This window comes from Lithobates pipiens, unplaced genomic scaffold (genome assembly GCF_037356315.1).
Source record: "Lithobates pipiens isolate NorthernLeopardFrog02 unplaced genomic scaffold, aLitPip1_a1.2 Scaffold_28, whole genome shotgun sequence".
Classification (NCBI taxonomy): Eukaryota; Metazoa; Chordata; class Amphibia; order Anura; family Ranidae; genus Lithobates; species Lithobates pipiens.
The window spans coordinates 183,261,170-183,287,048 of record NW_027507789.1 but is presented as its reverse complement, the minus strand read 5'-3'; the positions used below and the strand labels follow the sequence as shown (position 1 = coordinate 183,287,048).

Genomic DNA, 25,879 nt, shown 5'->3' with positions numbered 1-25,879 from the left:
TGCCTGAGCAGTGATCGGTGTGCCAACATATTCGGCGACCCATCGCAGTTTGCTTTCGGTTGCCGCCATCTTGCTACACCCCACACTCGTCCACAGTAAGAAGGGGGAAAGTGGACATCTTTTTACACTCACCGGAGTTTTGCATTTTTACACGTATTTTAACTACAGTAAAGTCAGTTTATATAGTGAAATACAGGACTTACAATTCCGTCTGACTACTTAGATATAATCTGAGAGACGTTCGCTGATTTTAAAATTCAACATCTAAGCAGTCAGACGTAGTTCTAAGTCCTGTATTTCACTACAGAAACAGACTTTACTGTTATACGTCTAAAATGCAAAAACAACATATCCGCTTTCCCCCTTCTTAGCCTCATGGTCCGATAGGACACATTCCGACGGATTCTCCGACCGTGTGTACAAGGGCTTAGCGTATCCTTGCTGTGGACGAGCGTGGGGTGTAGCAAGATGGCGGCGATGGAGCGTCACTTCCGTAGCAAACTGTGATTGGTCGCCGAATATGTTGTTACACCGGTCACTGCTCAGGCACATAGGAAACAATCATTTTCCCATACACCCCGGTTCACTGTGGCGGCACAGAACTGCGGTGCAGCGAGTGGCAGTACAACACACCTCCTCCTCTTTGTGGCATGTTGCAGCAGAAAACGCAGAGGAGGCGTGTTGTACTGCCACTCGCTGCACCGCAGTTCTGTGCCGCCACAGTGAACCGGGGTGTATGGGAAAACGATTGTTTCCCATGTGCCTGAGCAGTGACCGGTGTAACAACACATTCGGCGACCCATCACAGTTTAAAATACATGTAAAAATGCAAAACTCCGGTGAGTGTAAAAAGATGTCCGCTTTCCCCCTTCTTACTGTGGACGAGTGTGGGGTGTAGCAAGATGGCGGCAACGGAAAGCAAACTGCGATGGGTCGCCAAATATGTTGGCACACCGGTCACTGCTCAGGCACATAGGAAACAATCGTTTTCCCGCACACCCCGGTTCACTGCAACGGCACAGAACTGCGGTGCAGCGAGTAGCAGTACAACACCCCACCTCCTCTTCCTGGCTCACTGCAGCAGAAAACGCAAAGTTCAGCATGCGCACAGTGTGACTGGGCCCTTAGATTTGCTTTTTTTTTGCCTTTTATGCTGGAGACAGGGCCTCTTTAAACAATACATACAGGTCTATACAGCAGACAAGTAAGGAAACCGGTGAGAAGGATTTAGCTCCAGTCTATGGACACCTTCAGGACTATTCTTACAGCAAACAAGCCCCAGCATTCCTTCCCCCCTCCATACACACAAGGGAAGACGCTCCGTACCCCGGGAACGTTCCCCATACGTCCCATTCACTCACCTCACGCCGCTCCACACACCACTTCCGGCGACACCAGCAGCGAAGGACCCCGTGCAACCAATACACGCGCCACTGAGGACTGACCCGCCTGAAACAAAACAAAAGCGAAATGCAAAATAGCACGAGCATATTTTATATCAGCTCCTTCTTACAATAAACTTAATTTCCTGTTTGATATATTCTGGAAAAAGCTCCCAAAATAAGACTTTGTGAGTTTCTGGCAATAAAATAGACACCTATGGCTGAGCTGAACGCGGCAGCCTTTCGTGACGTCCGTGTTTCTGATTGGCTCGTTCGGATATCAAAAGCAAGAGGCTTGTTGCTATGGTGATCGATGCTGTACATTACTGATCTGAAGCTAACTGGGTGAGTTCCGTGCAGGATGGTAGTTATTGTCACTGTCACCAACTGTGTGTAGTTCCAGCCTCTGATAATGAATTAATATTTTATAATAATAATATATTAGCATGTTTAACCAGTTCAGCTCCCCTTGCTGACCAGAGCACTTTTTGCGATTCGGCACTGCGTCGCTTTAACTTACAATTGCGTGGTCGTGCGACGTGACTCCCAAACAAAATTGACGTCCTTTTTTCCCCACAAATAGAGCTTTCTTTTGGTGGTATTTGATCATCTCTGCGGTTTTTATTTTTTGTGCTATAAACAAAAAAAGAGCCACAATTTTGAAAAAAAAAAAAAACGCATTATTTTTTACTTTTTGCTATAATAAATATCCTCAAACAATATATAAAAAAACATTTTTTCCTCAGTTTAGGCCGATATGTATTCTTCTACATATTTTTTGTAAAAAAAAAATCGCAATAAGTGTATATTGATTGACGCTTTAACCACTTCCCGCCCACGTATAGGAAAATGATAGCGGTGGGGTGGCTCTATTGTTCTGGGATAACATCATCCCACTCCAGCCACGGGGGGGGGGGGGGGGGCGCAGTGTGAAGATTGGCTATGTTCGTATTTTCATTCATGTTATCGTAATTTCATTTCTTCATCAGTCCGTAATTTCGTTTCTTTGTGTTCTCGAATCGTTCTTTTGAATGGACAGTGTAAGTGTATCTTAATATGTATGTTCTTAATTTCGTATGTTCGTAATTTCATGTTCTCAAATCATTCTTTGGAACGGGAAGTGCATTAGTGAGTGATGTATCTTACTTAATATCTTTAGCCAATCAGCTTGTCCCTTTTGTGTCTGAATCACACTGCATTCCTGAATCTTTTTAGATTCAGTTGAGGAGGAGACGGAGTCAGGTCTGGTGACTGAGGGAGTGGACTGGAGTAAGTACAGGACTTATTAGAAAAGCAAGCCTAGGATTATTATTCTTTATTTCCTAGGAAAGTACGAATCAATGAAAAAGGCAATCTCACAAAAGAACAATTACTAATTTACGAGTAGTGTACCGAACAAACGAAAATTATTATCTAACAAAATTACAAATTTCGAATCAAAGAAAATTAGACTAATGGAATTACGAATCATTTTGTATCAATGTAAAGATATCTGTTCCGAAAATATGACCGAGTCCGAATATGAAAACTCGCGTCTTGTGAAATTACGAATCGCTAGGAATCAATGCAAAGAAACAAAACAAAACATTTTTGTTGTTGTTGTGCACATGTCTACTGATCATCAGTGCAGCCCCAACAGTTTCTACCAGTGATGCCAATCAGTGCTGCCTTTCAGTGTCCATCAGTACCTGCCCATAAGTGCCGCCTATCCATGCCTATTAGTGCTGCATATTAGTGCCTCCTCATCATTGCCACCTCATCAATGCCGTCTCATCAGTACCCATCAGTGCACATCAGTGAAGGATCAAAATGACTTATTAATTACATTTACAATAAAATGTAATTTATTTTTTTCAACATTTTCGGTCATTTTTTATTTATTTTTAAAAAGCCAGTGGCTATTGAATACCACCAAAAAAAAGCTCTATGGTCCCTTTCACATGGGGCGGATCCATTTTGATGGACTCTGCCAGCTCAGCGGGATTTGCTTCGTTGATCCCCGCTGAGCAGGTGGTTGACAGGTTTCCGCTCACAGTGCTGAGATGGACCTGTCAGAACCCCTCTCTCCTCTATGGGGAGATCGGATGAAAACAGACTGCCTGTCTGTATTCATCTGTATCGTCATCCACCTGTTTTAAGCGGATCTTGTTGGATCGGATGGCAGGCTGGTGTCAGTGGACACTCATCCACTGACATCCACCTTCCCATAGAAGTCAATGGGTGGCCCAATCAGATCTGCCAGACAGGCGGACCGATCGTGTTAAAGGGCCTAACTGTCTCAAAATAATGATAAAAATGTTGTTTGGTCACAATGTTGCATGACCGCACAATTTTAATTCAAAGTGCAACAGCACTACAAACTAAAAATTGGCCTGGGCAGGAAGGGGGTAAAAGTGCTTGCTATTGAAGCCCTAAAAAGCTTATCAGTATAGAGTTATTGTTATTATGGCCCTATAATTATTGCTCTAACTCCAACTTTCACTGTGATATCTCACATCTGTGGTGTAGTCACTGTTTACATATGTGATTACGTATTTGTACTTAAAGTGGTTGTATACTCATTTTTTTTACTTTTACCTACAGGAAAGCCTATAATAAGGCTTACCTGTAGGTAAAAAAATATCTCCTAAACCTGCACAGTTTAGGAGATATTCCCCTCGGTATTCGCCGCTGACTGCTGGGATGAAATCTCCCACGCGCATGCGCGGGAGTGACGATATCGCGGCTCCGGCCACTCACAGCGCCGGAGCCGCGATACCCGGAAGAAACGCAGAGGGAGCATGTCAGCTCCCTCGGCGTGGATTGGGCCAGATGTCGGGGCCTCGTTCTAAGGTAAGTATTTCATAATGAGCTAGTATGCGGTGCATACTAGCTCATTATGCCTTTTGCTTTGCAGGTGGCAAAAAAAAAACATTAGCGGGTTTACTACTGCTTTAAATTTTTTACATTTTTTTTTCCTTTAACTTTATTGCTATCACAAGTGGGTAAACAAAGCTCCCTTGTGATAACTCTGGTCAGATGACAGGTACTCATCATGGAGACTTCAGGGGTCTATTAAACCTCCAATGTCTCCCCTGCCCTTCAAATCGGCTGACCACGCACAGATTTACTAAAACTGGAGCACTCAGACTTTAGCTCATTCACTTAAGATTTGAAAATAAGCCCCCGTTCACATTGGAGCGACTTATCATACGATTTCCCACGTCAAATCACATGACAAGTCTCACCCTATTGCCAGCAATCGCACTGTTCAATTCGGTGCGATGCCGACTTTGCCGTGCCGCACCGATTTGAAAAAGTAGTTCCTGCACTACTTTTGGCGATTTCGGGTGCGACTTGCATAGATAACTGTGCATGAAACCACACAGATGTCTTCCATTTTGCACCCGAAGTTGCACTGACATGCGGCTTTGATATTGTGCAATATATGCGGTAACAAGTATAAAGTGTGGGGACATAGAGGTTCCTATACATACCTGCAATCCCTGTGCGTGGGCTGGAATTAGGTAGTAGACATGTGCACTGCCAAAAAAAAAAAATTTTGTTTAATTCGTGGTCGGTTTTTTTGTGTTTTTTTTTTTTTTTTCATTTTTCAGGTCATTCATTGTGAACTCATTTCCTAAATTAAAAAAATTTGTATATTTGTACATTTGTAAATTTTGAAAATTCAAAAATCCAAAGATAAGAAAGAAAATTCAAAAGAATAACTAACAAATTTATTTGAAGTTACGAATTATCAGAAATAACGAATGCCCTATCTAAACAAATGGAACAAAACAAATGAATAAATAATAATAGTAATATTTAATAAAAAGTATTTTATTATTATTATTGTTATTTATTATTATATTATTCATTTGTTACATTCGTTTAGATAGAGAATTCATTATTTCTGATAATTCGGAACTTCAGATAAATTCGTATTCATTATGTTCACTAACAGCCATAGTTGAAAGGAAATTCCAATACCCATAAGTTAGTTAGGTATTTCAAATTTTCTGGTTTTTGAATTTTTGAATATTCGAATTGAAAAAAAAAATTTGAAAAAATTACCGTATTTATCAGCGTATAACACGCACCCTTTTCCCCTTAAAATCAGGAGAAAATCGCGGGTGCGTGTTATACGCCGATCCTGCACTATTTTGGAGCCTCTGGGCAGCTTTCAGCCGCCTTCGGCCCTTCTCAGCGGCTTTCGGCCCTTCTCGGCAGCAAAAACTGCCGAGAGCGGCCGAAAGCTGACGAGAAGGGCCAAAGGCGGCCGAAAGCCGACGAGAATGGCCGAAGGCGGCCGAGATTTACCGGGCGCCGCCAAGATACACAGGACATCTCGGCGGCGCCATTTTTACAAATAAAACCTGCAAATAAAACTGACAAGGCTGAAAATAACACTGACAAGGGGACAACGATGGACAAGGCTGCATGACAAGGCTGCAATGATGGACAAGGCTGCAATGATGGACAAGGCTGCAATGATGGACAAGGCTGCAATGATGGACAAGGCTGCAATGATGGACAAGGCTGCAATGATAGACAAAGCTGCAATGATGGACAAGGCTGCAATGATAGACAAGGCTGCAATGATGGACAAGGCTGCAATGATGGACAAGGCTGCAATGATGGACAAGGCTGCAATGATGGACAAGGCTGCAATGATAGACAAGGCTGCAATGATAGACAAGGCTGCAATGATAGACAAGGCTGCAATGATAGACAGGCTGCATGACAAAGCTGCATATGACACTGACAAGGATGCAGGGGCGGACTGACAACTCATGGGGCCCCTGGGCAATAGGAGATTATGGGGCCCCCGGGCAATAGGAGATTATGGGCCCCCCAGGCAATCAGAGATTATGGGGCCACACAGTATACACACACAGTATACACATACATGTACACACAGTATACACAGACATGTTTCTATTGGCTGAGAAGTTACTGGAGAGGTGGGGCAGCGATAATCTCAGGATTTTTAGACCAAAAGGATGTCAGTAAGGGACATTTCAGAGACTGATGTAAAAAAAAAAACACAGATTTTTACAAACTGTCCCTGGTTTTACTGAGGCTGGCAACCCTGATGGGGCCCTCTAGTGGCCCGGGGCCCTCGGGCAGTGCCCGAGTAGCGAAATGATCAGTTCGCCCCTGCAAGGGTGCAATGATGGACAGGCTGCATGACAAGGCTGTAGATGGACACTGACAAGGTTGCAGATGGACACTGATAAGGCTGCATTGATGGGCATTGAAATGTAAGTTTTTTTTCCTTAAACTTCTCTCCTAAAATTGCCGTGCGTGTTATATGCCGGCGCGTGTTATACGCCGATAAATATGGTAGTTGAACGGGTTTTCATTCATTTGGATATTTACGAATTTGTTGAAATTCATAAAAAAACTAATTCGGAACGAAAAATATTGCACATGTCTATTAGGCAGGTATCAAAGAGTCAGGTTGTTAAAGCTGGCCCTACACTATACAATCGGAGTGTACAATCTTCTTTAGGGTTGTCATTATTTGAAATAGTTTTAGTAAATCTAAACAATCCTTTCAATTTGTATCCAGTCAGACAAGCCCTTGCACTATATAGTTGATGGTAGATCTAAAGGAGATTGTACAATCACATTGTATAGTGTATGGTCAACTTAATGATCACAATTCAGCACAGGTACATCATGACCGGTTCTCTCTGATATCCTTATCATGTGGACCATTATGTTTTCTAGCCCACTGTACTGGATATTGTTTCCACCATTAATACAGAGTGCCACCCTCTGTATAGTTTGCCCCTTTCTAAGTTATTTGAAATAAGGAAATCTATGATCGGGGACATTACTCGGGTGTATCGTATGTTAATGCAAAACTTTCTAATTTTGGGGAGGGGGAGGGGATGGTAAGCTGTTGGTGTATCTGTTCTAATAACCTCCATATTCTCAGCTCTCGACAATGAATAGCCCCGAGGTTCTCAACTTCAGTGAGCTGGAGAGAGAGCTGGCCAATGCTGTGGCTGCAGATGAGAAGCACCGAAGGGAGAACGATGCCAGGTTCCGTGCCATCCATCAGAAAGTGGCATCCTATGAGGAGTTCAGGTATGTGCCAGCAGCAACCAATCAGGTTCCAACTGAAAGCAAAATAAAGAAGCTGATTGGTTGAATTAGTCAGATTTACTATAAGCATTACGATTTTTTTTTTAGAGGTTGCTTTAATGCAAAGGCAGGACAGAAAACCTTTCCTATTCTGTGTACAAATCTCACCTTATATAATGACAGGTTCTCTTCTATGTTACTATATCTACAGTAACTATATATTTGGAAACTGTCTATAAGAATGGATAAAGACATTTTCTATTTGAGGACCCCAATCCCCTGGACAGGGCTAGCGGATCAGAGATGACCATGCTGCAGGAAATGATAGTTCTTATAATGCAGTGACAATTGGTATAGAACAATAAGAAGTCTGCTAAACGTGAACCTGTCAAAGTCACATCCCATAATAATCACCTTCACCACACTCCCATTTCAATGTGTTATCCTGAATTAAAAGCACTTTTTGTGCTTTGTGGTGGAGCAAAGCTGATGACTTCCCCACCCCACACGACTACTTCTTGGGTGTGGTGAAAAACCATACCGTATGTATATGTGTGTGTGTATACACTTTCTGTAGGGATATGTAGATGTTTTCTCTAGTGTCCAATAGTATGTCAGCTTCCTTGCTCTATGTATACTTTTGCACTAGCAAAGATAGACCTGAATGACTCAGAGGCGGGTCTGTCCCTTTCTCCTCTTCTAGCAAAGATAGGCCTGAATGACTCGGAAGAGGGACACACCCCTTCTCCTCTTCTAGCAAAGATTGACTTGAATGACTCTGAGGAGGGACATTCCCCTCCTCCTCTACTAGCAAAGATAAACCTGAATGACTTGGAGGAGGCACAAACTCCCTTCTCCTCTACTAACAAAGATAAAACTGAATGACTTGGAGGAGAGACAAACTCCCTTCTCCTCTACTAACAAAGATAAACCTGAATTACTTGGAGGAGGGACACACCCCCTTCTTCTCTACTAACAAAGATAGCCTTGAATGACTCGGAAGAAGGACACGCCCCTTCTCCTCTACTAACAAAGATAGCCTTGAATGACTCGGAAGAAGGACACACCCCTTCTCTTCGACTAAGAAAGATAGACCTGAATGACTCGGAAGAATGGACACACCTCCTTCTCCTCTACTAACAAAGATAAACCTGAATGACTCAGAGGAGGGACACACCCCCTTCTCCTCTACTAACAAAGATAAACCTGAATGACTTGGAGGAGGGACACACCCCCTTCTCCTCTACTAACAAAGATAGACCTGAGTGACTCGGAGGAGGGACACACCCCCTTCTCCTCTACTAACAAAGATAAACCTGAATGACTTGGAGGAGGGACACACCCCCTTCTCCTCTACTAACAAAGATAGACCTGAATGATTTGGAGGAGGGACACACCCCCTTCTCCTCTACTAACAAAGATAGACCTGAATGATTTGGAGGAGGGACATACCTCCTCATTTTACAATAGCAAAGATAGCCCTAAATGACTTGGAAGTGAAACATACCCCCTTCTCCTCTACTAGCAAAGATAGACCTGAATAACAGAGGGACACACTCCCTTCCTCTCTACAAGCAAAGATAGACCTGAATGACTCGGAGGTGGGGCATACCCCCTTCTCCTCTACTAATAAAGATAGACCTGAATGACTTAGCGGTATAGTCAGTGTTTATCTGGTGCTCCAGATGGAGTAATGCTTATAGTCTGTGGCTGTAATAGCTGGATGGTGCTGTATCCATAGAAAGGGTTAAAAGGGAAGGCAGCCGGGGCGTGGCGTAGGAGTAGGACGCGTGTCTCCGGAGCTCCGCCGAGGAATCCTGTTTCCCACGCTGATCCTGTGACACCACAGCACCGATACTCACCTTAATACATCTGGCAGGCGTCCCTTCATTCCGGAGCATATGTCTCCCTCAAAATCTCAGCGCTCAGCGGCGGCACGGCTGTCCCAATACCGCCGACATGTGAGTGAGGAGGGGGAGGAACATGGCGGCGCGGAGGAACCGGGAGGGCCGCGTGTGGCGGGAGACACAGACAGGCTTCTTGAAGCAATTACATTATGCCGCACGTCCCTTACATCCCAGATTGAGGAGGTGCAAATGGACATTTCTTTATTAAGACAAGATTTCCAGAAGCTGCGGGACCGGGTGAGGGACACTGAGACCCGTATCAGCCATGTGGAAGATGCTCTTTCACCTCTGCAAAATGACACTGACCACATGCAGAAGCAAATAGACCTCCTGATTACTAAACAGGACGAAATGGAAAACCGCATACGCAGATGCAATATCCGACTGATTGGTCTTCCGGAGGGGGCTGAAGGTAAGGACCCCACAACTTTTCTGGAGCAATTGCTGATAAGTACCTATGGCAGAGAGTCTTTCTCCCCCATGCTGGCGGTTGAACGCGCACATCGCATGCCTGCCAGGCCTCCACCTCAGGGTGCACCTCCACGCACCTTTATTGCAAAACTCCTGAACTATAAGGACAGAGATGCTGCCCTCCGCATGGCCCGGGAAAAGGGTAATATCCCGGTGGGCAATACTAAAGTTGCAATATTCCCTGATTTTTCCGCGGACGTCCAGAAACGCCGGCAGGGTTTCATGGAGGCCAAACGATTATTGCGTGCACAGCAAGTGAAATACTCTATGCTTTTCCCTGCACGCCTCAGGGTGGAGGCAGGGGACCGGGCGCTCTTCTTTGAACAACCCAGAGAGGTCATAGCATGGCTGGAACGCAGGGCGCCTCGAGATGGAGCCGCCTGAGACTCCTTGGGACATGTAAGCTACCACTTTTCTTATCTCACCCCTGGAATCCTGGAACTGTGACAGATTGCCTGATCTTTTTGCACTGTTCTATTTTTGCTCAGGGTGCCTGCATCCGGGGCATATGTTCTCTCTCTTTAAATTCTTACTGCTGTGTGACCTGCTAAACTTCTTGAATCTGGAACATATGCACATGCTGCTGGTGTCAACGTATATGCATCAACTTTTTCCCCTTTTTTGTCTAGTGTCCCTGTTGAGGGACCCTTTCTGCAGTACATTCCTGTTTGCTTTGTTTCAAAACTTTTTTTTGGTTTACACTTTTTCTTTTTTTATTCTTTTTTCTCCCGGAGCAAGGGGAGACATGTTGGACCTACGGTCTAATTGCACGGTGCAGCGGAAAACTGCTCCATTGTCTGCTGGGCCTTTTTTTTGCTATGAGGGAGATGGTCACCGGGGCTGGACAGCAACAGACACTTTTTCTTGTTCAACACTGTGTACCACTATACAGGGGGTTCTACTTTACCTTGCCCTCTGGTACCGGTGGCCACAGCCCTCTCTCGGACTTAATGTTCTTAACTGTTTTATTTAGAGGTCGACCGATATGGGTTTTTCTCTGGCCGATGCCGATGCCGATATTTAGAAATCATGGCGGCCGATAGCCGATATATGATGCCGATTTTTTTGGGCCGATATGTTAGGCCGATTTTATTTTATTTATTTATTTTTAATCCCCCTTGATCTAACACACCTTTCCCACTGGGGTGTTTTTTAAGGCGCTTTTGGGCTAAAAATAGCGCCTGTAAAGTGCCTGCAAAATGGCTCCCCTGCAGTCTGTGTGAAAGACAGAGTGCTTTCACACTGAGGCGATGCGCTGGCAGGATCTTAAAAAAAAAAAGTCCTGCAAGCAGCACGTTTGGAGTGGTGTATACCGCTCCTCCACCACTCCTGCCCATTGATATGAATGGGCACCACTGCCGAAGCGCATGCAATGCGATTTGGCAGCGGTGCTTCATGGGCGCATTTAACCTCTTCCTTGGCCGCTAGCTGGGTTATATGTGCCCCACTAGCAGCCAAATAGCACCGCTAAAATGATGGTAAAGAGCCGCTAAAACTTGCGTTTTACCATCAACGTCTGCCCACTCCAGTGTGAAAGCAGTCTTCATAAGTGATACAGAAAATTTCTTACACTTAAAGCAGAGGTCCACCCTAAAATGGACCTTCCGCTCATCGGAACCCTCCCCCCCTCCGGCGCCACAATTGGCACCTTTCAGGGGGGAGGGGGGTGCAGTTACCTGGATAATCCAGGTAACTGCACCCACTTCCGGGCTAGCTCTCTGCGGAAAGGGGCGTACATTACGCCCCTTTCCGCAAGTGCCCGCCCCCTTCCGCAAGTGCCCCGCTGCCTGCTGGGAAACACACAGATCCCAGAGGCAGCGGGGACCGTCCTCATTGCGCAGCGCGGCTCACGCATGCGCAGTAGGGAACCGGGAAATTAAGCCGAAAGGCTCCATTTCCTGATTGCCATACCCAAGATGGCGGCAGCGGCAGCACTCGAGTGTCGATCTAGAGATCGGCTTCGGGTGCCGACATCGCGGGCGTGCTGGACAGGTAAGTGTCATTATTTTAAAAGTCAGCAGCTGCAGTATTTGTAGCTGCTGGCTTTTAAAAAAAAAAAAAAAAAAAACGCGGAGTCCCGGCGGACTTCCGCTTTAAACATTTATTAAACAAAACAAACCTCCAATCAGTTTACTTGTATGTATGATCTAGATTAAAAAAAACAAAAAACCTATATATTAAATAAAAACAGGTAGTCAAAACTTTTGGACAAAAAAAAAAAAAAATGGGCTAACTTTACTGTTTTTATTTTATTTTTATTTTTTAAATGGTGTATTTTTTTCCCAAAAAAATGCATTTGAAAGACCTCTGTGCAAATGCCGTGTGACATAAAATATTGCAACAACCGCTATTTTATTCCCTAGGATCTCTGCTAAAAAAATATATATATTTTTTGGGGGGTCTAAGTGATTTTCTGGCAGAAAATACAGGATTTTTACTTGTAAGCAACAAGTGTCAGAAAAGATTTAGTCTTTAAATGGTTAAACTGAGAACTTCTACACAGAGATGACTTCATTCATTCAGAAGTGTAAACATTGTATCATTTAGTTCTTTTCTTGGCAGTCTGCCCAGAGTGGAGGAAAGTGTTGCTATGACGACTCAGACAACTCACAATGACTTCTTACAGAAGTTATTTCAAAGTCCCGCTGTAGAATCGGCTTTTTATTAACACAATCGGCCGATGCCGATTATTTAAAAAACGGCAAATATCGGCCGATATATCGGCCGGCCGATATATCGGTCGACCTCTAGTTTTATTGATTTCATGAAACTGGTTTTCCCAGCCAGACGTGTTTGGTTTTTCAGGGAATATACCCGCACGAGTTGGGGTTGGTGCAGGGTAGGGTGGGGGGAGGGGGTGAGTTGGTTGGGGTTTCCATGCAGAAGGTTACTATAAATGTGTTGGAGTATGTATCTAAACTAAGTGTTGCTTTCCCTGAATGTTTTTTACTGCTGCTGTCTATGCAGCCCCTGATCGGGCTTGACCTAGCACAACTGTTTTGGGGTGTGTTTCTGGGAGGGCTGTTTGGAGGTGGGTTGCCTGCACTTGTTACTTTCTATGTATCCATATGGCGTCTATACGGTTTCTTACCTGGAACGTGAGGGGCCTGCGTGACAAATTTAAGCGCGCGGCAGCCTTCACGTTCCTCAAAAAACAAAGGGCGGAAGTGATGGTTCTGGTTGAGACGCATGTAGAGGGTGGACTGCAGATGGCCCTCAAACGCCCTTGGATTGGGTGGGCATTTCACTCCACCTACACGTCTCATTCGCGGGGGGTTTCGGTACTTGTAGCTAAGTCTGTCCAATTTGAACTTTGCGAAATTCTTACTGACCCACAGGGCAGGTTTGTTTTTTTACATGCTAAACTGTATGGGGAACCCTACCTTATTATGGCTTTTTATATCCCCCCCCCCATTTACCATGACGTTGGTGGTTGAAGGACTGTCTTTTATGTCCAGACACCAGGCGGTTCCTGTTATCTGGCTGGGGGATTTCAACACTACGCTTAACCCTTCTCTTGATAGGCTCAAGACCCCTGAACTGATGATGGGGCAAGCTGGGTCCACTAGGCTGTCCAGGCTTATAACCACCGTTCACCTTGTGGACACTTGGAGATACAAATTTCCTCAAAAGAAGGAGTATTCATGCTTCTCACCCACACACGGCTCTCTTTCCCGGATTGACTTTATACTAATATCTAAACAACTCACTCCCAGACTTAAGGAAGTATTGTTCTGCCCCAGACTACTTTCGGACCATAGCCCCTACTCTGTAGTGCTTGACGTACCCCTAGGTAGACCCCCGCGGACGTGGCGACTGAACCCGTTCTGGCTGACATTACTGCCTGATGATGACACTATTGAGACGGAATGGAAAACGTTTTTTGAGGATAATGACCACACGGCATCAGTTCCAGCAGTGTGGGACACGTTTAAATTACACGCCCGATCGGTACTGACTGCCCACATTAATAAACTCAAGGCTGACTCGGCCACTGTTATTGTTGAGGCTGAAGCGGAATTGAGCTCCAGGGAACGCACCTACGTCGATGACCCGTCTACGGCAAATGCAGATGCCCTTAGATTACAGTCGAGAGTGGTTTCTCAGCTGCACCAAGACAAGGCCCGACAGAAACTTTTTTTTTCCAAACAAAAATATTTTGAATCCGGAGAAAGGGCTGGTAAGTTACTGGCATATTTGGTCCACAGGGAAGACAGACTCCCGGTTGTTATTTCTTTGCGGGGTCAGGGTGATGAGATCATCACGGACCCTTCTGCGGTAACAGAGAGGTTTCGGGACTTTTTTGCGGACTTATACACCACTACAGTCTCAAACGACACCACTCCGATGGACCGTTTTTTGGCTCAGGTTTCCCTCCCTCAGGTTACGGAGGAGCAGGTGCAGGCTTTGGAGTCCCCCCTGACCACCGATGAAATAGTAGAAGCTATTGCGGGATTTGCAAAATCCAAGTCACCAGGGTCAGATGGTCTTCCCATTGAATTTTATTCCCGTTACCAAGACGTGCTGGTGCCTAGGCTTCTCGACCTTTATAGGAATCTTTTTGACACGCTAACATTGCCTCCGTCTATGAGGGAGGCAACGATAGTTTTGATTCCCAAACCTGGAAAAGATCCGGGTTTCCCGGAATCCTACCGCCCAATATCCCTATTACAGGTAGATGTTAAGATTCTGGCCAAAATACTTGCTACCAGATTGAACGTAGTGATCCTTAGTCTGATTCAGGCTGACCAGGCGGGCTTTATGCCGGGGCGGAATACGTCGTTCAATCTGTGTAGGCTATATATAAACCTTCAGGCAACACATGAGGAGATGGGTGAGCGCGTGGTAGTGTCACTTGACACGGCTAAAGCATTTGACTCAGTAGAATGGGAGTATTTATGGAAGTGTCTAGCGGGGTACGGCTTCGGCCCGAACTTTATTCGGTGGGTGAGACTGTTGTACCATCACCCAACGGCTAAGGTGGTGGCGAATGGATGGTCTTCCCGGGCATTTGGCCTCGGTAGGGGTACCAGACAGGGGTGCCCACTGTCCCCGCTACTATATGCCTTGGCGGCTGAACCTTTAGCGGTGGCGATTCGGGCCGACCCTGAGATCAAGGGACTGGCGATGGGTCGACTTACTGAGAAAATCAGTCTATACGCTGATGATACGCTGCTATACCTAGCGGACTCTGGCCCTTCCCTTGCAAAGGCCCTCCACATGATAGAATGGCTCGGTAGCTTTTCCGGTCTCCGCATAAACTGGGAAAAATCCCAAATTTTACCTATTGACAGTTTTCCACAGACAGAGTCTCAGGCCAGTCTGCCTCTTCAGCGAGTTGGCACTATTAAGTATTTAGGTGTCTATGTCTCTAGGAACCCAGCTGATTACATTGTGTTGAATGTAGAACCATTGTTTGCCCTGGTACGTACCAAGATTCAGGCCTGGTCCCGCCTCCCCATAGGGGTTTGGGGACGAGTTAATCTGATTAAAATGGTCCTATTACCTAAACTATTGTATGTGTTGTGGCATGCCCCGGTGTATTTGCCATTGAAATACTTTAAATCCCTTGAAAGTCTCCTTAGGCCCTTTGTGTGGGGAACTGCTAGACACAAGCTTGCTTGGCAGGCTTTGAAAAGCCCGACTGATATGGGGGGCATGGCTCTTCCAGATCTGAATCTTTACTATGTTGCCTCACAACTGTCTCAACTCTTCCACATAGACAAGACTGATAAATAACGTTTTCTAACTCTTCTATGCCCCACTTGGGCACAAATTGCAGATGACCCGATTGCTGCTATCTCGACAGGAGCGGGGAACTCTGCAGTGGGGCCAGATAAACATTCCATGCTCTTCCATTACAGAAGGATTTGGGATCTGGCATCCACTAAACTGAATGTGGCATCGCCGAATGACTATACCCCACTTTGGCATAACAAACATTTGCCGGAACTTCAAAAGCTCCAGGGTATACAGCTATGGGTATCGAGGGGAATATACTACCTACACCACCTAATTCACCAGGGTGTTATTAAAACATTTCAGGCACTGCAGGAGGAATTTAATGTTCCAAACACTATGTTATTTCAATACCTACAGGTTCAGCATGCACTTAGAGCACAATTTTCGCAGTCATTGCCTCGGCCTGCTCCCAATCCTATTGTCGCCATAGTGAAGGTTACAGATCCCAAAAAGCTAATCTCGTGCTTCTATGGTATGCTTACGGCCCCCGTCTCGGCGAGACTAGCGTATGCTCTCAAGTCCCGCTGGGAGGGCGATGTGGGTGCTCTGACAGACGAGGAATGGGAGGAGGCTCTGGAAACGTGCAAATTGGTGTCCCCTAGGCTCCAGGACAGGCTCTCTCAGATCTACATAGTACATAAAGCATACCTCACCCCACTCAGGACTGCTAAATATAATGCGAATCAATCTACGCTCTGCTCAATGTGTTTCCTTGAGACTGGGACGTTTTTCCATCTTATCTGGGCTTGCCCCAAACTGCAGGAACTCTGGAAGCAAGTAGTGTCATTTCTACATGATGTCATGGGCTCCCCTCTGGCCCTCGACCCCAAACCCTGTCTACTAGGGATATTTCCTGATGTATTGGATAAAATTACTAGCACTTTCTTACAGGAAACTTTGTTTTCTGTTCGAAAGGTGATAGCTAGACAGTGGATGAGGCCCCTTCCACCCCAAGTTGAGGACTGGAAGCGGGAAGTTAATTTTACTCTCCCATATAAAAAAATTTTGTATAAAAACAGGGGCTGTCCAGCTAAATACCATAGAATCTGGGATAAATGGTTGCAGGAGGTTGCCACGTGTGATGAGGGAATTTGATGTTCTGTTACGATGACTAACATGTCACTACTGGGACCCTTTGTTCTTTGTCTGTGATGTATGATGACTACTGGTTTGGAGAAATGTATTTCCTTTATTGTTATGGCTATGATGCAACACCTCTTTAATGTTTGATATGTACCTTTGTGACTGTACTCTTGCAATGATGTTCAATAAATATTACCTGTTTGAATGGAAAAAAAAAAGGGAAGGCAGCCATCCTTCAGAGTGTGTCCAGAACTCTGCAAGACATGTAAGGAAAAAACAGGGAGGGGGAGGTGCCGACCTGAGTGTACTATTAAAATTATGACTTTAATAGGATCAGATTAAAAACACTTACAAGATGATAGAAGATGCATGCTCGTCAATGTAAAGTGCAGTCCTGGCATTCCACATGGCCCTGTGGGTCTCACCGCTGTTCTGGATAGCTGGAAAGGATAGAGAAGCCGGCTGGAATGGATCACAGTGTTTCTCCAGGAGCAAAGGAACCAAGCAGCTCCACACAGAACAGCATGGACCATGGAACAGAAAGTGATGTCACCGGCATCTGATTGGAGCTAGGCAGAGCTGGAATCTTGTCAATCAGGGCTGCAGTGATGAAAGGCTACGTGCTCGGAGCTGACTGCTCCTTCTATTGGCCTCATCTTGTAAGTGTTTTTAATCTTAGCCTATTAAAGTCATCATTTTAATACTAAGCTCAAGTCGGCGCCTCCCCCTCCCTGTTTTTTCCTTACAAGACCTGAATGACTCGGAGGAGGGACATTCCCCCTTCTCCTCTACTAGCAAAGATAAACCTGAATGACTCGGAAGAGGGACGCTCTCCCTTCTCCGCTAATAGCAAAGATAGACCTGAATGACTCAGAGGAGGGAAACACCCTTCTCCTCTACTAGTATAGATAGACATGAATGACTCCGAGGAGGGACATTCCCCCTTCTCCTCTACTAGCAAAGATAGACCTGAATGACTCAGAGGAGGGACACAACTAGAGTTGCACGATTCTGGCTAAAATGAGAATCACAATTTTTTTGGCTTAGAATAAAGATCACGATTCTCTCATGATTCATCTAATTTTACATTATACAAAAAAAATTGGGCTAACTTTACTGTTTAGTTTTCTTTTTAATTAAAGTGTATATTTTTTTTTTAAATGCATTTGAAAAACCACTGCGCAAATACCGTGTGGCATAAAATATTGCAACAACCACCATTTTATTCTCTAGGGTTTCTACAAAAAAAAAATATATATATAATGTTTGGGGGTTCCAAGTAAATTTCTAGCAAAAAATGATTTTCAAATGAAACCAACAAATGTCAGAAAAAGTTTTAGTGTTTAAGTGGTTAAACTTTTTTCGCTTACACAGGAAGTCTATTCCATTGACAAACTGTTACAATGTTTATACTTAAGTTCAACTGATAAAGAATTTGCCCAGTTTTGCTATTCCTTTCTTTTGATGGCTGTGGCTTCAAAAGAGCATAGAGAATTCGTTGCATAGAAAGAATTGTGAAACACTTTAGTGAAGATCACGATAACGATTCTTGATGATTAATTGTGCAGCTCTACTTGGAACTATCCATAGACTAAAGGTTTGTACCTGTGTGTTCCTCAGGCCATTCATCTAACGTAAGTTAATTTTTAATAGCAGTTTACGTTTTTTGCAATGAGCTAATCAGAATTTAACCCTTTCATGACTAAGCCTATTTTCGGCATTTGGTGTTTACAAGTTAAAATCCATATTCTTTGCTAGAAAATTACTTGGAACCCCCAAACATTATATATATATATTTTTTTAGCAGAGACTCTAGAGAATAAAATGGCGATTGTTGCAATATTTTATGTCACACGGTATTTGCGCAGCAGTGTTTTAAACGCAACTTTTTGGGAAAAGGGACACTTTCATGAATTAAAAAAAAAAAACAGTCAAATTAGCCCAATTATTTTGCATAATGTGAAAGATAATGTTACGCCGAGTAAATAGATACCAAACATGTCACACTTTATAATCGCACGCACTTGTGGATTGACGACAAAGTACGGTACCTAAAAATCTCAATAGGCGACGCTTTAAAAAATGTTTACGGTTACCAGGTTAGCGTTACAGAGGAGGTCTAGTGATAGAATTATTGCTCTCGCTCTGACGATACCTCACATGTGTGATTTGAACACCGTTTACATACTTTGCTTCGCGAGTTCGCGGGGACGGCGGGCGCTTTAAAAAATTTTTTTTTTATTTTTTTTTTATTTTAAAATGACTAAATTGTTTTTAAAAATAAAATAAAAATTTTGATCACTTTTATTGCTGTCACAAGGAATGTAAAGATCCCTTGTGACAGTAATAGGTGGTGACAGGTACTCTTTATGGAGGGATCGGGGGTCTAAAAGACCCCCCACCCCTCCTTTACACTTCAATGTATTCAGATCGCCGAAAACGGCGATTCTGAATACCGTATATTTTTTTAAAACCGGCGCCATTGGCAGCCGAGTAAACGGGAAGTGACGTCATGACTATGTTTACTGTTTACTATGAGGAGACTGGAACGAAGCCGATTACGGCTTCCTTCCAGTTCCTCCCCAGTGGCCGGTGGCAGCGCAACTTGAATCGGTGCTCCCGATTGAAAGGGGGGCACCGGTAACAGCGGCGGGAGGCGGCGGGAGGGGGGGACGTCCCCTCCCGCTCCTCCGGCATAACAGCCGAGCGGCTTTTAGCCGCATCGGTTGTTATGGCTGGAAAGCCAATCGCCTGCTGAAGAAAACGGTACCGGGATGATGCCTGCAGGTGCGGGCATCATCCCGGTATACCCCCCGGAAGCCGAGTACGCAGATCTGCGTACGCTCGGCGGGAAAGGGTTAAACAATTTCAGTAAGTGGTTTCAGTAAATAAAAGGTAAAAAAAGCTGTTGCTTTTTAGGAGCATCTACCTTACTATCCTCAAATGAATGGTCAATGTAAATGCACCCCTTATGTATTTATAGAGCCTCTTACCACACGTAAAATCTCCGGTTCTGTAAATCTAAGGACGTTGTAGGGGGATGCCTGTAAATTGACCTCTGGCAATGTAGGGGCTTCTGAGGAAGCAGTCAAGGGGACAATGATTACTGGAAATCCTGTTTTACCAAAACTTGTGCCCTGATTGCAAAAAAGCATTTTTACACATTTTAGTTTACTAAGGCCGCGTACACACGGGTGGATTGTCTGCCCAACTAAGTTCGTCAGACAATCCGACAGACAGTCCGTTCAACTTTTGAATGAACGGACTTGACCACACACGATGAACAGACAGTCCGCTGAAAACGTGCGTGATGACGTGTACAGCACGTACGACGGGACTAGAAAAACAACGTCCAATACACTGCAATGCAACCTTCGGCCGTGTAAATCCTTTCTGAGCATGCGCCATACTTAGTCCGTCCAACTTGCCTACACACGAGCGGACTGTCCGCTGAAACCAAGTTTGGACGGACAAAACCAAGTTTGGATGGACAAAATTACGGAAATTCCGAAAGACAAAGTCTGTCAGACTGTCCGCTGAAAAAGTCCGCTGAAGCCCACACACGAGCGGATTGTCCGCTGAAACACGGTTCAGCGGACTAAGTTGGGCAGACAATCCGCCCGTGTGTACGCGGCCTAAGGCACTATGGGGGTTATTTACTAAAGGAAAATCCACTTTGCACTGAACATGCAATTAGAAGTGCAGTCACTGTAGATCCGAGAGGGATATGCAAGGAAAAAAAAAAAACTGAATTTTAGCTTGCACATGATTGGATGATAAAATCAGCAGAGCTTCCTCTCATTTCAGATCTACCCCTTAGATTTAGAGCGACTGCACTTCCATGTGCACTTGCAGTCCAAAGTGGTTTTGCCTTTCGTAAATAACCCTATGTGTTAAAAAATAAATAAAAAATATCATTTTATTGCTGCTAATCCCCATCAGCATCTTTCACTCACTCCGGTGTCAGCTTTCAAGTCATTACTTTGGACCAGCTTGGTGGTGGACCATACCTGCACAATGTGTTAGCACAGCTGCTTGTCGTCTCCACCAGGGGAGCAGGTACAGAGTAACAATGCTAGAACACAACTGAAAGAAAGTTGTCACACACTATAACAGGGAGATGTTAACCCCTTTGCACCAGAGCCTCCAAACCCCTTAAGAGGTTTCAGATGCCCGGAGGTGGGGCGGGGATAATGATCATGTGGCTGTCGATCAGGTGACCGGAAAGCTCCCGATCACAAGACGCTATCAGGAGCTTCCTTTAGCTGTGATAACTGTGCCCAGAGTGTGCAGAGCACATGCTCTCGGCACAGATGTGTTAGCAAATTAGCTTACCTTCAGCGCCTAGGGGTTAAACAAGGCCCTTCATGGCAAGATCACCAGATATTATCTTAATAAAAGATGCAAATTTAAAAAGATTAACGAATTTATATTAAAATGTTATAGTTTAACTAAAGGCAAATTTTTTTTTTTGTTTTGAATAGAGTGCAGAGGGATTAGCCCCCCTGTCAGGTTTTTATAGCTGTCTGTGCTTCTATTAGGCCCCTTTCACACTGGGGTGGTGCGGGCATTGGTGGTAAAGTGGCACTATTTTTAGCGCCGCTTTGCCGTAGTTTTAGTGGCGATATTCGGCCGCATAGCGGGGTGGTTTTAACCCTCCGGCTTTCACACTGGAGTGAGAGGGGCCGTTTTTTTTCAGGTGCTATACAGGCCCTATTTTTAGCGCTGTAGCACCTGAAAAACGCCTCAGGTTGAAAGTGGCCTTAGTGAGATTCATCCTCTCTCTATCCTGTTTACCTTTATCATTAAAAGTGAAAGTTGGTTGTCCCCAGAAAAGTAATAGAGGGGGAATCTTCCAATTGGGAACCTAGATCTGGTGGCCTGGGGGTCCCCAAGAGATTCCCTTATTTTGCAGGGATTTCCTCTTATAATACTTTTTTTTTTGGCTATAGGACAGGAAGTAAAGGGGGGGGGGGGAGTTTTGCCTAGAGTTCTACTTTAATATAGATTTTAATGATTGGGGTTTGGTTTACTTTTAAATGAAACCTCAACCTTGACACCCATTGGGGTTAATTTTAGCTTTTAATCCCCTTTTATCCTTCCTTTTTTTTTTTGTGCTGGGTTATGCTCAAATAAAATTTTCACACACTCAGTAAATCCAGTATTGTCCTGCTATGATCCTCACCACACAACAGTTCCCGCATTGCCATTTTCTTTCCTTACGCAAATGTGGGGGCCAGCTGTTCTTGCAGCCACCACTCTGATGACGTGCCAACAGGTCCTTCTTCCTGCAGCCACTGTCAATGTGCAGGTTCTTCATGGGATATCTGATGTGGATATCCACGGAGAGTGCTAGAGCAGACCACACATCATCCTTTAGTAGGTGAGAATGGAGGGAGGGGGTGGGCCGAAGCAAGAAATTGGTGGGGTTGATGTCTATCACAAAGTTGCAAAAATCCTTTTGGGTCAACCATACCCCCCATTTTTTGAGATGGGAATGAGGGACACCTATTAGCAAAAGAAAAACTCAATTGCTTTTTATTTTAACCACTACTATTTCTTTATATTGGCTTTTGAAATTTACAAATACAGCAATGCAGAAACTGGATGAAAACTGGGAAAGACTTTTTGAAAGATAAAAAGTGCATTTTATATACAACTATATGGATCAGAACAAAATGAGGGACAAATGAGGAGGAAGGAGGGACAGAGGGACATTGCTCCAAATCAGGGGCAGTTGGGAGGTTATGTCCACAAAATTACTTTAGAAATTCTACAGAAGCCAACCCTTGTTTGAAATCCATTTTTATTTTTATTTTTTTACACTCTATAGAATTTCTTTGCATCCTTTTAGATATATGCTCTCAATAATTCCTTTATTTTCATTTTTATTTTTTTTATATATAACAATTATATGTTTTTTTTTTTTAATGTAACATGAGTTTGGAGGATGTTTCAGTAAAGTAATATATTGCCGTTGTCGGTATTGACTTTTCCTTTGAACAATCTATTCCATGTTCTCTTGTACTCTGCAGAGATATTGTACTCGCATCTAACCTGAAACCCTTGGAGCGGAAGGACAAGATTGGAGGAGATAGGAAGCAGCCATGGAATCCAACTGCCACAGCAAGCAGCTCATCCAGAGAGGCAGTTTGTACCGTATTACAGGTGAGGCGGAAGAAGAAATTGATTGCATCTGCTTGTCCGACCTGGCTGCTCGCCTTTTTCCTCCATGACATTACTGCAAACTCCATCCTTTCTTTTAATCCAGATATGTCCATCTGATTACCTCCAGAAATGTTGCTGTTTTTCTTCATTTATCACATTGTACAAGTGAAATGGTACTTGTTTTAAGAAATTATTCCCACAGAGCCTATTTGGTGTGTCCTGATGGCCTTTTCTCTGGACATTTTTGCATTTGGATTATGAGTATATTGGGAGAAGTTCACTTTACAGGTGACAATATAATCAGTCGGTACTTGTCCTGCCATCCTGATCTTGTGTTTCTAAAGTCCTGTGCATGATCCCCCTGTTCCCATGAGACCTACAAGGGCCACTGAGGCATGGAGTGTTGCATTGTAGAGAAGCAGAGATGGTTCCCCCATACCTGGAAGCAGAGGCATTGCTTGATCTACAAAAGATCTGGGGCCAGAGCCTATAGCAGTAAAGAAAGTCATATACTTAGGTGGGCATACACATATATATACAGTAATATACATTTGTGTGTATATATCACAAGAGAGCTCCCCACTTACATCAGGGTCCCCAGAGAACCCCCCTTACATCAGGGTCCCCAGAGAGCCTCCTTTTTACATCAGGGTCCCCAGAGAGCCTCCTTCTTACATCAGAGTCCCCAGAGAGCCTCCCCCTTACATCAGGGTCCCCAGAGAGCCTCCCCCTTACATCAGGATCCCCAGAGAACCTCCCCCTTAAATGAGGGTCCCCAGAGAGCTTCCCCTCCCCTTGGGGACCCCTGCAGAGACTCTGGGATATAGGCTGACCACCAAGGGCTTAATGCTCACACACTGGAAACCTGCTACCCAGGGGTTAACACACACACACGCACGCTCTAGGGACTGGCCACCAAGGGACTAAAACACGTTCTGGAGAAGACCATCAATGAGACTGGTCACTGAGGGGGGTCAAAACATATGTTGGTGCTAGCACATATTGAAGTTTCAAAGGGCAATAACGAATATTTGTTTAATTTGTTCCAATCGCTCAGAGCAAAGATGCTGATTGGTTGTTGTTGGTACACTTTTGTATGATCTGTGTAAGGTCTGTACTTTAAAGCAGAGTTCTATCCACATATACATCTTTACAGGATCAGTTTCTGAACAGCAAACTAAAACATCATTGTCCATTTCCCCCCCCCCCCAGCTCTCAGTACCTTATTGCTAGGGTGTATGTTTTTTCTTCCTCCCTCGTGGCCGCGGTGATGTACGTCATATCCTGTGGCGCCTTGGCTCCTGGGAGATATGTGTCATTATTCCCAGGAGTCAGTGGGCTAGCTTGATAGATTAGGTTGCCATCACAATGGGGCTGGAACTTCCTCCGCCATTGTGATGGCAAACCGAGATAACCCCTGCCCCGCGTGCATGCATGAGGGAGGGAGGTGCATGCTGGGTCACCATCAGCAGCAGCACCTTATCCCGGAAGAAGACATTAGTGGGCTTCACATACCCACAATTAAGATGGGAGCACACTGCCAAGCCAAACTAAAAGTTAGTTTGAATGAAAAATACTGAAATAAGACAGCGACTTTGCATATAATTCGCTCTTGGAAAGTTATTAATCATAACATCAAGGGTGTCTTTAAAAAAAATAAGCCAGAAAGGACTCATGATATGTACATATATGTAACAGATTTATATAAAGTTTTATCTTTCATTTTTATTTATAGGAATCCTCTTTAGAACCCAGAAATGCATTTGAATTTACCCGTGAGTGGCGCAGGATAGACGTAAAGAAAAGATATGACTTTCTGCTGCAAATTGGAGCCAACAAACTGTCCCACATTTTCCATGCGGAGGTGTGCTCAGCACTCTTGGGTGAAATATTGCAGGTACTGGAGGGGAACATCCAGAGAGTACAGTGGCAGGAAGTGTTGGACATCTTGAGTTGCCTGGCACAGACGCAACGTTTCGATCTCAACCTGATCTTCCTCAGCAAAGCTGAATGTGCAATCTGCAGGGAATTATTTGGGAAGCTGCAATGTATAGTCATGGACGAAAAGCAAACTGATGGTAAAACCAGTGCAATGCTGATCCATCTTATGTCTGTTTATAAAGTCACGGAGCCCAGCATCTAAAAAACATAATATATTTTTCTGGGTATTGCTGATTTAAAGGATCAGTCTATCCATTAATGATTTATAAAGTACTGTCAGTATTAAATAAATTGGCTGCTTCTCCCATTATTAGCTGGATTCAAAATCATGGCTTAAAATCTGGGATGGGGTCAATAAATACAATGATTGCAGTAGTATACTGTAGATTGTGGGTACAAATATGGCTTTACCAGTCATCCCCTTCTATGTAAATGTTATTGTAAGTACAAAGCTTGGATAATCATCTGAAGAATTTAGGAGCCAGCAATTTGAACCCATCTTGGAATATATACCCACAACAGAAAGGAGAATATTATGGTATTTGGTCTTAATATTTCGTTTTTTTAAGAGTAACTTTATTTTACACAAAATAAGGAGTACAAATGAGCGAAAACAAGGAAAATAGAGCAAACAGAGCTCAAATATCACTATATAGGTTATACAGTATGTCCATTCATTATACATGGTTTAGCATTGAAGTAGCAATCATGCATTTCAAGCTCGGCTACAAATAGAAAAGACAGATTGTTATGACATCAATATACATAAATACAGTAATCATGAGAAAGTGAAAAAGGATCCACAAAAGAACCTTATCCCTGGCCAGTAGCTTATGTATTTGGTGGTATAGTGCGGTCTGAACTCACCCACTTTACGAGGGCAACCTCTGGCTTCATACATTAATTTGTATAGTGGATGTGCCTGGTTAATGAGGGTAAGATAAAAAGATATGGTGGGGGGCGGGGGTCCAGGACTTCCATTGCGTAGTTATAGATTTTTTAGCATAAAACAGAACTAGATGTAGAAAATGTTTAGAGTTTTTAGAAAGAGATTTATTAACAATATAACCGAAGAGGCATCTTACGGGGTTACAGATATTAGGTATTTCG

At 44.1% G+C, this 25,879-nt stretch overlaps 2 protein-coding genes across 3 annotated transcripts in view; one reads left to right on the top strand and one right to left on the bottom strand.

Annotated features, from left to right (window-relative positions):
• EFTUD2 (elongation factor Tu GTP binding domain containing 2) overlaps window positions 1-1,441 on the bottom strand; it is a 38,606-nt gene extending 37,165 nt beyond the window's left edge. The window contains exon 1 of the mRNA XM_077460082.1: window positions 1,362-1,441. The gene's annotated coding sequence lies outside the window, so the exon portion shown is untranslated. The remainder of the gene's footprint in view (window positions 1-1,361) is intronic.
• Window positions 1,442-1,650: 209 nt separating this feature from the next.
• DNAAF19 (dynein axonemal assembly factor 19) lies at window positions 1,651-25,079 on the top strand. 2 transcript variants are annotated; one of them, XM_077460080.1, is made up of 4 exons: window positions 1,651-1,727; window positions 7,309-7,460; window positions 22,696-22,828; window positions 24,564-25,079. In XM_077460080.1, exons 2-4 carry the CDS (start codon window positions 7,318-7,320, stop codon window positions 24,969-24,971), a joined length of 684 nt encoding a protein of 227 aa, XP_077316206.1. In that variant the 5' UTR covers window positions 1,651-1,727; window positions 7,309-7,317; the 3' UTR covers window positions 24,972-25,079. The 2 variants fall into 2 exon arrangements, with proteins under 2 accessions (XP_077316206.1, XP_077316207.1); XM_077460081.1 differs by lacking the exon at window positions 1,651-1,727 and adding an exon at window positions 2,524-2,651.
• The last annotated feature ends 800 nt before the right edge of the window (window positions 25,080-25,879 follow it).